The following is a 13,452-nucleotide window of genomic DNA, read 5'->3' on the forward strand; positions in this document are numbered from 1 at the left end:
TCCCTCGCTGTCTCGCCCTCTCCCTCGCCGTCTCGTCCTCTCCCTCACCGTCTCGCCCTCTCCCTCGCCGTCTCGCCCTCTCCCTCACCGTCTCGCCCTCTCCCTCGCTGTCTCGCCCTCTCCCTCGCCGTCTCGCCCTCTCCCTCGCCGTCTCGTCCTCTCCCTCACCGTCTCGCCCTCTCCCTCGCCGTCTCGCCCTCTCCCTCGCCGTCTCGTCCTCTCCCTCGCTGTCTCGCCCTCTCCCTCGCCGTCTCGCCCTCTCCCTCGCCGTCTCGTCCTCTCCCTCACCGTCTCGCCCTCTCCCTCGCTGTCTCGCCCTCTCCCTCGCCGTCTCGTCCTCTCCCTCACCGTCTCGCCCTCTCCCTCGCCGTCTCGCCCTCTCCCTCGCTGTCTCGCCCTCTCCCTCGCTGTCTCGCCCTCTCCCTCGCCGTCTCGTCCTCTCCCTCGCCGTCTCGTCCTCTCCCTCGCCGTCTCGCCTCTCCCTCGCCGTCTCGCCCTCTCCCTCGCTGTCTCGTCCTTTCCCTCGCCGTCTCGCCCTCTCCCTCGCTGTCTCGTCCTTTCCCTCGCCGTCTCGCCCTCTCCCTCGCTGTCTCGTCCTCTCCCTCGCCGTCTCGCCCTCTCCCTCGCCGTCTCGCCCTCTCCCTCGCCGTCTCGTCCTTTCCCTCGCTGTCTTGCCCTCTCCCTCGCCGTCTCGCCCTCTCCCTCGCCGTCTCGTCCTTTCCCTCGCCGTCTCGCCCTCTCCCTCGCCGTCTCGTCCTTTCCCTCGCTGTCTTGCCCTCTCCCTCGCCGTCTCGTCCTCTCCTTCACCGTCTCGCCCTCTCCCTCACCTTCTCCCCCTCCCTCTCGCCCTCTCCCTCGCTGTCTCATCCTTTCCCTCTCTCTATCTCTCCCACCCATCTCCATCTTCCCTGCTTCTTGAGTCTCTTTAAATTGTAGATTTAATCTTGGACGAGTGTTCAGTTCCTTATTCAGTTCAGCAAAAGGCTGTGCTGTGACACTGCTAGCAGCCAGTTGGTGGTGCTGTTGTGCTGTGTAAACCTCTGAAACACTCAGGGCTCGATTTTACCATTTTGATTCTAAGTGCTGAATCTGGACGCAGTTCAGATCCGACTTGTAAACCTGCTCTCAGGCGTTCCCATACGCACTTAGCTTGAAAAAAATCACAAGTCTGAATCACGTTGTGGACAGGGCTTATGGCGCCCGAAACTCTGCTGCTCCGATTGGAGCTCTGAACTCACGTGCGCAGTGAAGAAAAATCACATCGCACCTGGGAGCAAAAAGCAGGAGTGATGGCCCCCACAGACATCACCACCCCCCCCCCACAACATAATTGTCCCCCTTATCCACCCACCCACCCCCATCCCACCCCACGACCCAGACCAATCACAACCCTGTGCGCCCCCCCACCCCCCACGATCGCCTACAGAATGGCAGCGGACACCCCCTGCCACCCCCACCAGAGATCCCCCCCCCCCCCCCGGAGAATGATTGGGCCCACCTCCACCCCTTCACTACCATCGATGAGTCAGAGAGCCGCTGGAAGCTCTGAACTTACCTCTTAAGTAGCTGGAGGGCCCGAAGCAGACCCTTGCCGAGCATGTCTGTTTGGTGCCAAATCTGGACGTGCAAACGCGATGGTAAAGAGGGAAATGCTGGTAAAGTTGGGCAGGCAGCTCATTAATTCAATTTGAATGATGCAAATGCATTTAAGTTGCCATTGTGCCCATTTCAGGCGCTATTCAGATCACGGGCATTTTCAAGCCTTGGTAAAGTGAGAATCTGCACGGGCGCAGATCACGTTAGTGGCCACATGCCCAACTTTATCAAATTCTCACACCCCTTTTCGGACATAACGCAATGGTAAAATCGGGCCCTCAGTGTAGAAATGGGGCTAATATTCCCCTGGGTTTGGGGTCAGATCTTTCATTCCATTCTAATTCCATCAGTGGTTTATAATCAGAAGAGCTAAAGCAACCACTTTCCCTACAATCTCCCATGTAAATTTTATTGACAATATTTGCAATTAATATTAAGCACCTCAATCCCATTTAACCATGCTCGCTGGCGGTGGTGCAGTGTTGGTACACTACATGAAAAGTCACGGAATGGGAATTCCTTGGAACATTTTATGTGTTAAATTCTCTCCAAATATTCCTGCTGCACAGATTTGCAATGGATTTAACTGTCTCCCCTCCCATTCACTCCCAGTCTTTACTATCTCAGTGGACCTGAGCCTATCCATCCTTAAAGTTGCAATGACACTTTCTGACTCTGGTCCACACTGGATCCTTGGGTGTTTCAGTGTTGCCAGAACCCTGGGTGTTAATCCTGAATGAACCCACAGAGAAACATTGCTTCTTTCTCTTTACAGAATACAAACGAGCTCGGCACGAGATCAAAAAGAAATCATCTGACACCCTCAAACTTCAGAAGAAGGCACGGAAAGGTGAGTGACCTGTTTGTGGTCAGCAATCTGCTGTCATAATCAGCCCTCCAAGCCAGTGTCTGGAAATTGAAGATGAGACTCCCAGCATAACATTTCCGTCATATATACAGTTCACATGTTGCTGCAAATCTGGATTGCAGATAAAGTTTAATCGTATCTGCAAATCTAGATTAAAGATAAAGTTATAATTTCTTCTGCAAATGCTGCTAATTTTTAAATATTTCACTGCAGCTTTGAACATCATCCAGTTTGGTGACTAAGTTTGATCTCACCCTGTCATCTCACTGTATCTTGTTCTGATCACACCTGTGGTTGTTTTGATGCAAGTTAGAATTGAATGTAATTGATATTATAAACTATCCCCAGCAACAGATCAATTAGACAGTGCTCTTTGCAGGAGATATGATGATGTTGATGGGAGCTGTGAATTCCACTGGCCAGGTTGAATGGGCAGAGATTTTGAGGGGTGCTTTGCCCAAATGTGCCCTCTCCTTTCTGTCCTCAGTCACTAATGCTGCTGTTTCCATTCAGAGTATCTCCCCTTTCTGATGGTCTTCCTTTTTCCTTTCTCTCCCTCCCTCCTGTAGAGCTCCTCGGTAAGTGACATGTCAGATGGACTCCACTCTCACTCCACACTCTCCTGTTGGATATTTTCAGTTCTTCCACCTTGCACAGTCAGTGTCCGGGCAAGTGTTACACATTTCACATCATTCCACGCATTGAATTGATTCAGTGCCAAGTGTTATACTCTGAGAGGGAAATGGGTAGGGAGCAAACTGTAAATGAGGGCTGGAAGTATAGAGGGAGTTTCACTCTGAATCTAACACCATGCTGTAGCTGTCCTGGGAGTGTCTGATGGGGTTAGTGTAGATTCTATATCTAACATTGTGTTGCACCTGTCCTGGGAGTGTTTGATGGGGACAATGTGGAGGGAGCTTTACTCTGTATCTAACATTGTGCTGTACCTGTCCTGGGAGTGTTTGATAGTGACAGTGTAGAGAGAGCTTTACTCTGTATCTAACCCCATGCTGTATCTGTCCTGGGAGTGTTTGATGGGCACTGTGTAGAGGAAAATTTACTCTGAATCTAACCCCATGCTGTACCTGTCCTGGGAGTGTTTGATAGAGATAGTGTAGACTCTCTTTCTAACCCTGTGCTGTACCTCTCCTGGGAGTGTTTGATGGGGACAGTGTAGAGGAAGCTTTACTCTGCATGTAACCATATTCTGTACCTGTCCTGGAGTGTTTGATGGGGACAGTGTAGAGGGAGCTTTACTCTGTATCTAACCCCATGCTGTACCTGTCCTGGGAGTGTTTGTTGGGACAATGTAGAGGGAGCTTTACTCTGTATCTAACCCCATGCTGTACCTGTCCTGGGAGTGTTTGTTGGGACAATGTAGAGGGAGCTTTACTCTGTATCTAACCTTCCCACCACCTACCTATGCTATCCCAATATCCTTCAATTCTCTTTTTAACAAGAATCCCTTCGTCGGTCTCATAGCCATTGGCAGAGCATCAACAGTTCTGTGTGGTGGACAATTCCAAAAATTTACAGCTGTCCTGGTAAAGACTTTTGCCTTCATCTCAGTTACCTCATAGTGCTGTGATCCCTTGTTCTGGCCTCTATCCTCCCAGTGTCTCCCATGTGAAGCCCCTTAATAAATATACACATTTCAACCAGATCAGCTTCCATTCTTCCAGACTCTAGGAATATGGGCTGCAGTCTTGGACTCTGGGTTGTGTTAATGTGCTGGATAATCTTTTCCTTTGGCCTGTTCTGTAGCACTTGTTTATGACACTGACTGTGCATCACATTTGCCTGTTGGACTGCTGCAGCATGGAGGCGCGGTGAGGGGGGTTATCTGGCTTGCTGTTCCTTTGCCTTGCTCTGGTTTGTGAGATCCTTGTGTGTGGGGACACCCAAACTGTTTGCATGACCGTCCTTGAATGCCTTGTGATGTGGGAACGCTGTGTTAATTGCTGTGGATGTGTTCTGTTCTTGTGCTTCTCTTTTCCTTATTGAGGGGACTACTGCTAGAAGGGTTAACCAAGGCTTTCATTGCATTGAAACCATTTAACCTCTGAATGTGTGCTGAGTTTGCTGAGTGCAACAGGAGTTCCATAGGCAGCCTCAGGAACCCCAAGATGCGATGGTGAGGGGATGCATCTAACAGTCAGAACGTCAACACTCCCTCTGTCCTCTCTTTTTGGAAGAGGTTGGTTGTATGGTGTCAGATAAAGAGAATACTGGCTTCCGCATTGACCTTTATCAGTTGACTTCTCTTCCAGGTACCAGTTCCCCAAAGAGAGCATTGGCAACCATGGACCTCCATTGGATAGGTCCATGGTTATGCTTGGCAAAGTACCACCATGGTTTGCCATTCCACTCTGCAGCATGGCTGACCAGGAAGCTCTCCTGCTCATGCTGCCTGTTATCAGGAGTTTACAGGCTGATCATCCCCCTGTCTGGCCATGCTATGGGCATTCCTTCCGTGGTCATCAAGTCCTGAAGTGGAACTTGAACTCAGGGCACCTGGGCCTGAGGTAGGGAAACTAACTACTGTGCCACAGGACCAGCTGACTGAACAGTCAATACCCAGTATGTAAGGTGAGCTTCTCATAGAACCCCTACAGTGCCAAAGGCCATCCAGCTTTCACCCACAAAAATCTCACCCAGGGCCTATCCCTGTAAACTCACATGTTTACCCTGTCAACCTCCCTGATACTAAGGCATGGCCAATCAACCTAAGCCACATGTCTTTGGACTGTGGGCAGAAACCGGAGTACCTGGAAGAAACCCACACAGACACGAGGAGAATGTGCAAACTCCACAAAGTCACCCAAGGCTGGAATCGACCCCAGGTCCCTGGCTCTGTGAGGCAGCAGTACTAACCATTGTGTCACCATGCCACCTCTGGGGGCTGTGGAACTGGATCCCAGCAGGGAGCCCAGCGACCCTGAGTAGAGAGAGGGAAGAGTAAATGCAAAGATGAACCTGTACAGAGAAAAAGTGACTGGAAATCCACTCTCAATGAAGGAAATAGTTTATGAGCAGTATTTTGGGATGTACTGCATTGGCATAGTATTGTAGCATATTGTGAAGCGCAGTCACTAGCATTTACATGGGAACATGTCAGAAATGCCCTCTTTGGGGGGGTGGGGGTGTAGAATCTGTGCTTGGTGCCATCAGCCGCAGTGTCAGACCCCACTGTAGGTGTCACTACTGGCACCTTACTGGGCATCTTCATTTCAAAGATTACAACAACAACTTGTAATTTGTGTGAAAGATTAGAAGCGCACAGTAATTATTTGTTTCAGTAAAATGCAATTACTAATAAACTGAATGTGTATCCTTTTCCCTTTCTGTCTCCTATCCCTCTTTCTAATTTCATGAGATTATATTCTGTTCTTAGTTCTTCCTCAGTTCCCGTTCCTTTCCAAATCTCCATTGTTGTGCAGTTGGGTGGGGCTGCTCTCGCCTGCTTCCATTCTTATCAATCTAATAGTCAGAGAATCACTGGCAATGGTTTCTCTCCCTGTTCCTGAGCCTTTATCTCTGGTGTCTCCCCAAGGATCTATCCTCGGAAAGCCCCCTATTTCTCATCTACCTGCTGCCCCAAGGCGACATTATCTGTGTCAGTGTTCACATGTTCATTGACAATACCCAGCTCCTCCGCTCTCTCAAAATTATTGGACTGTTTGTCTGACATCCACTACAGCATCAACAGTCATTTCCTACAATTAAATATCAGGCAGACTGAAGCTGTTAGTTTTGGTTTACACTTGAAATTCTGTTCCCTGACTACCAACTCCACCCTCCTCCCTGGCAACAATCAGATTCAGCCAGTCTGCTCACAACCCAGCTGGTAAATTTGATCCTGAGATGGGCTTGCGAGCTCGCACACGTACCATCACTAAGGTTGTCTGTTTTTACCTAACATCATGATGAGTCAGTTCATCTGCTGCTGAAACCCTCATCCATGTCTTTGTTAGCTTGAGACTTTGACTACAAGTCATGGTTGGCCTCCCACATTCTACCCTCTGTAACATTAAGGCCTGTATTCTGCCTGTATTCTAACCCACCCCATTCACTCATCACCCTTGTGCCTAATGACCCGCATTGATTCCAAGTCCAGTAGTACGTAGATTTAAAAATTCTCATCTTTGTTTTCAAATTCCTCCATGGCCTCACCTCTGTCTGTCTCTATACTCTACTCCAGCCCCACAACTCTTGAGATATCTCTGCTCTTCTAATTCTGATCCCTTGTACATTCCCAATTTTGATTGTTCTTCCATTGACAGCCAGGCCTTCTCTAAGCCTCTGTATCTCTCCTTCTCCCCGTTAAGATGCTTCTTTAACCCAATCTCTTACATCATGCTTTTGACCATTCATTCTGCTATACCCTAATGTGACTCATTGTCCAATTGTTTCATATCGCTTTCAGGATACTTAGTGCTGCATAAATGCAAGCTATTGTTGTCATCTCAAGAATTTTTTAAAAATTCATTTTGGAACATAAAGTTGTTTGATTACAATAGTGAAACATCATCTACTGTGAACGGTACTCTCAGTTAAAATTTGCCCTTTGACTAAAGGCCCTGTATCACTTCCCTGCCTCTGAACTGAATGAGCAGGCTTCTGGCCTAATCCTAGGCCTCTTGTAACTATTGCCTGTTTGTTTTTTCAGCCACTTCCTTCAAGGAAACTGTCTGGATTGCACCTGTCAACTTCCTACTTTCAGATATAAACAGCTGGGATTGTGACTCAGATGTGGGTTTGGCCACATTCCCAGATTGCCTTTAAAGCTTCGCCACTCTAAGCAATCAACACGGAAGGAAACACAACTGGGACGTTTTCATCTGTGGCAAGAACGTGCAGGGCTGAAACATTGCTGGGGTGTGGTGGGTCCTCCAGTGCACGTTCAGTCCAGTAAGATCATCTCAGAGATAGAATCCATAGATGCAGTGCAGAAGGAGGCCATTTGGCTCATCCAGTCTGCACCCACCCTCCAAGAAATGCTCCACCCAGGCCCACTCCCTAGTCCTTTCCTGCAACACTGTGCATTAATCATGTCAATCCACCCGACCTGCACTTCCTTGAATACCGTGGGGCAATTTACATAGAGTAGGTTCTGGAACACACTAAATTGTGGTTATCACAGCCGCCATTAGCCAATCAACCCTTGGGTGCTTCAGAATGGGAGTTGAGTGTGTACAGAGGTGGGAATTCCTTTGATGAATTAACACCTCCTCTATCCACCCCCAAAAAGAGTTCAACCTGAGTTGACAACCCTAGATTGTCTGCAATTGCTTTGTGCATGAATTCACCCCTTCTCCCTCTCACCTCTATAGATTCTGCACTAGTAATCCATAACAACAGGTTGTTTTAAACAGTTGAACAATGAACAATATGGGTGGCACAGTGGTTAGCACTGCTGCCTCACAGTGCTAGGGACTGGGGTTTGAATCCCGGCTTGGATCACTGTCTGTGTGGAGTTTGCACATTTTCCCAGTGTCTGCGTGGGTTTCCTCTGGGTGCTGCAGTTTCCTCCCACAGTCTAAAAGATATGCAGGTTAGGTAGACTGGCCATGCTAAATTCTCCCTCAGTGTACCCAAATAAGCACTGGACTGTGGCAACTAGAGGATTTTCACAGTAACTTCATTGCAGTGTTAGTGTAAGCCTACTTGTGACACTAATAAATAAAACTTCTAAATTTTAAACTTTAAAAAGGTGAAAGCTCATTTGTTTAACCAGGCCACCTGTACAGTAGGAAGTTGTTGTTCCTCTCAGTTTGTGAACAGTGAAACGATCGTTACTCTGTGTTCTCGATCCAGGTAAAGGTGACCTGAGGCCACAGGTGGAGAACGCAGTCCAGGACGTGAATGACATGTACCTGCTGCTGGAGGAGACAGAGAAACAGGCCGTCCGCAAGGCCCTGATCGAGGAGAGAGGCCGATTCTGCACTTTCATCACTTTCTTACAGCCTATGGTGGTAAGAAGCAGTTAGGAGTCCTACTCTGGACCAATGAGAATGGTCAAACTGACCAGTGAACAGGGAAGAGGCTCTGAATTCGGCAGTGTTGATGGTGCAGGGGGGAGTGGACTTTCGGAGGAATTGTAATCCAGCCAGTCTGTCAGGATGAAACTCTTCCCCCTCTCTGTGCCAGCTGTGAGCTTGTGAAGGTGCAGATGTAAAATTAGCTTGAGCCTTTATACAGCTGCGAGTGAGTGAGCCCCCAGCATAAAGCCACAGTACTGTGGCACAGACCTGACCCAGGGCAGTCACCATGAGCAGTGAATCGGGTAGTTTTCCAACAAAGGTCAGGATTAAGGAAGCAGGGGGACAGTTTTGCCTCCTGCCCTGGTTGTACCCAAATCATAAGTCAGTTCTTTAAAAGGAGACCTCTGGTTGTGATTTGGGACAGAATGGATGCTGCTGTAAATCAGGGCCACAGCTGACCTGGGAGCACATGGTCCTGTCACTGGGTAAAATGGTTCCACTCGCCAACACTGACGTTCCCCCCCATTAAACGCATTCGCTGGAATTTTAGTATTTTTAATCTGACATGAATGTTAGTTCAGTTGGTTGAGTAGCCAGCATATGGTTCAGTATAATATCAACAGCATGGGTTCAATTCTGTTTCTGGCTGAGATAGACTTGGGACTTGTCCACCTGCCTCTGAGGGTGGAAGGCACTGCTGGACCACAACTGTCAAAATAAACTGCAAAATAAATGGCTCAGCATGAAACACTAACAGAGAACGGGCCAAGGGTCTGCTTTTTGACAGAGCACAGCTAATATGGGAACGCATTTTGATACTGGCGGTTTGTGTTGGTTCACTCATTCAAACCTGAATCTATTCTGCCAGTTTGCAAAACCTTACACGGTTATCTTGCAATAGATCATATTCGCCCATTGTGACAAGATAGTAAACCACTCAGTGCAACTGGTGTTTGGAGGGGCAACTGCGACTTTGTGTTAAAGATGATAGTGAGCTGCCTATTACAGGAAATAATAAGTGGGACAGATGTCAAATGGGCTGCTAACTGTACACAGAGCCACATTATCCACTCGCATGTCTACATAAATCTGCTGTTAAGAGAGCTCAGAATGAACCACAATTCAGTATAGCTTAATGAACTAGTATATATTCTATACGTAAACCACCTGAACCCCTCAATTAGATTCCAGTCTGTGACTCACTCCTGAATATCCATTATTCTATCTATGGCCATGGTACCCCCGAGGTTGTATACTCTGAAGTATTGTCCCATGAAATGCCGCCAGTTTCTATGGTGATGTACCCTTGTATGTGTCAATGTCATTGGGAGGAGAGTGGACAGGAGAGGTTATGGATTTGGACTGATTTAATAAGATTGGGGAGGTTTAACCTGCTGTGTTTTTCTAGGATGGAGAGATTGCGATGTTAGGGGAGATCACACACCTTCAGGCGATTGTTGATGACCTCATTGTTCAGACTGCAGAGCCACACAAGTTACCCCCGGCCAGCGAACAGGTAAGGACAGTCTGTGTCTGTGTCACAGAGCCGAGTGTGAAGAACATATGTTTGCTGTAACTTTGCTATGCTGTACCTGGCCTGGAAGTGTTTGATGGGAACAGTGTAGAGGGAGCTTTACTCTGTATGCTGTCCAGTGCGCTACCTGGCCTGGGAGTGTGTGATGGGGACAGTGTAGAGGGAGCTTTACTCTGTATCTAACTCCGTGCTGTACTTTACCTGGGAGTGTTTGTTGGGGACAGTGTAGAGGGAGCTTCTAACTCAGTGCTGTACCTTACCTGGGAGGGTTTGATGGGGTAAACACAGTAGGAAGCCTCACAACACCAAGTTAAAGTCCAACAGGTTTATTTGGTAGCAAACACCACTAGCTTTTGGAGCTCTGCCCCTTCTTCAGGTGAGTGGTCTGTGTGTGGAAGTTCCGCACACATGAGGACAGTCTCAACCACGATCTTGGGTTCATGTCACACCATCTGAACCCCCATGACTTGCCTGGATTTGCAACATCTCACTTACTGTTCTGTCTGGCAACAATACACATCTCTTTACCCAATGCTTAATGCTATCTCCACTCACATTGTCTGCACCTTTAAGACTTGATTAGCTGTAAAGACTCACATTCTAATCAGTATTCTGTAAACTGAGTGTGTGCCTGTATATGCTCTGTTTGTGATTAGGACTCCCCACTCACCTGACGAAGGGGCAGAGCCCTGAAAGCTATTGGTGTTTGCTACCAAATAAACATGTTGGACTTTAATCTGTTGTGAGACTTCTTACTGTGTTTACCCCAGTCCAATGCCGGCATCTCTACATCAGAGTTTGATGGGGACAGTGTAGAGGGAGCTTTATTCTGTATCTAATATTGTGCTGAAAGTAGTGTAAAAATGGTCACTACACAAATGCAATTAAGGGTATGACCTGCTTTTTGTATACAGGACGTGCCTGGGTAATCTTCCACATTGATACACTGGAATCACTCAGCTCAGGACACAGCTAGTTCTGGAGCATGAGTCTTAAGCACTACTGCTAGGTTGTTGTCAGGGCCCATAGTCTTTGCTCTATCCAGTGTCTTCAGCTGTTTCTTGATATTATGTGGAGCGCATCAAATTGGGTAAAGACAGATGCGGGGGGCCTGCGGAGGAAGCCGAGACGGATCAACCACTCGACACTTCTCGCTGATGGTGGTGCAAACACTTTGGCCTGATCTTTTGCACTGATGCGCTGGGCTCCCCCATCATTGAGGATGATGAGGAACCTCTTCCTCCAGTGAATTGTTTAATTGTCCAGCACCATTCATGTCTGGATGTGGCAGATTTCAGAGCTTTGATATGATCTATTGGGTATAGGAATACTTAGCTGTGGCTGTCACATGCAGTTTGGCACACAAGTACTCCCATGTTGTTCCTTCATCAGGTTGACACCTCATTTTTAGGTTTGCCTGGCATTGCTCCTCACTCATAAATTTTGCTTATTGTCATCATGCACCCTTCAGCTTTCTGCCAAGCCTTGGTTTCATACAGCTTTATGCATAACCTGCAGAGCCTAGGCAACATGGTGAAGAGTGAAAGTTCGGAAGCTGGTAAGAGCCTGGGGCAGGAGATCTGTGGAGGACATGGATGGGCAAAAAGAGGCAGTGTGTATTGGAGAAGAATAGAGTTTAAAGTTTATTTATTATAGTCTCACATTAAAACTGCAATGAAGTTACTGTGAAAATCTCCTATTCACCATATGCTGACGCCTGTTTGAATACACTGAGGGAGAGTGCACCTAACCAGCACGTCTTCTGGACTGTGGGAGGAAACCAGAGCACCCGGAGGAAACCCACACAGTCACAGGAAGAATGTGCTGACTCCACACAGACAGTGACCCAAACCGGGAATCAAACCCAGGTCTCTAGTGCTGTGAGGCAGCATTGCTAACCAGTGAGCCACCATGTCACCCAGTGGTTGAGGAAAGTCACATTTGAACCAAATGATGCTCAGATCAGGTTACATCTTGAGTTCTGCTCATTTACAAAGGAGACATTCAAAAACTGAGGGGAAACCTCTTGCATGTGAGGTGTCAGAAAGGACCAAAGCAACCTGGAAGCGTCTAACATTATAGAAATTTGGAAGGTAGTAAACAATCAGAAACGCCATTTCAAAACAATTAGCCCTGGTTGTAGGTCACTCTTCAAATTAATAGCAGGCAAAGTTACTGCTGAAGTCAGGAAACTTGAAAAATAGACGTTGACATGTGGAAGCAAAACCTGTGGAATCATTTCAGAAGCTGGTAAATGTTGTGATGGAGTAGCTGAATCTGGGTAGATGGATTCAGATTGGCTGAACATGTGCCTTCCTCCTGACAACAAATTTATATTTAATGGAGGCAAAGATAGTCTGAAGGAATATCCTAGGATAGCAGGATAGCCAGAGGGAGCGGTCTTGAGGGAAAGGATAACCAGGGGGAGCGGTCTTGGGGGAAAGGATAGCCGGAGGGAGCAGCCTCAGGGGAAAGGATAGCCGGAGGGAGCAGCCTTGGGGGAAGTTCTTGAATTTATCAGTTTGCATTTAAAGAGATGCTCTGATGTGGTAGAACAGTCATGGAATTTTTTAAAAATAAGTTTTAAAAGAGATTTTTGTCATATATTTTTCTTCAATCAGTTTTCAAGTATTGGAATCAAAGCTGCATTCCCTGCACTTTCCTTCCCTTGTGGGCCCTCTTTATTCTGTATTATCAGCTGTAATCCCCTCCCTCTCTCTCGTTGTGTTTCTCATACAGGTGATTAAAGATCTGAAAGGGTCTGACTATAGCTGGTCCTATCAGACACCACCATCTTCACCCAGCAGTTCTGGCTCTCGCAAATCTAGCATGTGCAGGTATGTACGATTGACGGGACAGTCAAACGAGTCCCTCTCCTCCCAACTGATAAATCCCACTGTCTCCCCATCAGGCAATGCTGCATCACTGACCTTTGTGTTAAGTTCTAGTGCATTGAATACATAAGGAGAGGAAATTACTTTCTTTATGGTTTTGAATACTTCTCCCCCATCCCATGTGATTGGAGAAGTGAAGGCTACACTTTTGCAATTAATTCATGCGTGGGGATCTATCCAAACATGGTGGGGAGCTAATACGTGGATGATCCCACAGAATGCATGAAAGCCCAGGGCAAAATGCAATGGAGGGAAGCCATTTCTCAATAGGGAAGGTGGTGGTGCAGTGGTATTGTCATTGGACTAGTAATCCAGAAACCCAGGGTGATGCTGTGGGGACCCGGGTTTGAATCTCACCACAGTAGATGGTGAAATCTGAATTCATTAAAAATCTAGTAATTACCATTCTCGATTGTTGTAACAACCTATCTGGTTTATTAATGCCCCTTAGGGAAGGAAACCTGTCATCCTTCCCTGATCTAGGCTACATTTTGCAGTCTGGAGGCAATTAGGGATGGGCAATAAATGCTGGCCCAGCTAGCGATGCCCACATTCTGTAAATGTTTAAAAACCAGC

At 47.5% G+C, this 13,452-nt stretch overlaps 1 protein-coding gene across 12 annotated transcripts in view; it reads left to right on the top strand.

Moving 5' to 3' along the window:
* Positions 1-13,452, top strand: part of mtss1lb (MTSS I-BAR domain containing 2b) — a 181,351-nt gene that overhangs the window by 144,747 nt on the left and 23,152 nt on the right. For all 12 annotated transcript variants that reach the window (XM_080187226.1, XM_080187229.1, XM_080187228.1 and 9 more), the window contains exons 6-9: positions 2,372-2,446; positions 8,282-8,439; positions 9,857-9,964; positions 12,722-12,819. In XM_080187226.1, coding sequence (XP_080043352.1) covers positions 2,372-2,446; positions 8,282-8,439; positions 9,857-9,964; positions 12,722-12,819 — 439 coding nt within the window. The remainder of the gene's footprint in view (positions 1-2,371; positions 2,447-8,281; positions 8,440-9,856; positions 9,965-12,721; positions 12,820-13,452) is intronic.

Source organism: Carcharhinus amblyrhynchos, chromosome 4, assembly GCF_965287045.1.
Source record: "Carcharhinus amblyrhynchos chromosome 4, sCarAmb.v2.hapA, whole genome shotgun sequence".
NCBI classification, from domain to species: domain Eukaryota; kingdom Metazoa; phylum Chordata; class Chondrichthyes; order Carcharhiniformes; family Carcharhinidae; genus Carcharhinus; species Carcharhinus amblyrhynchos.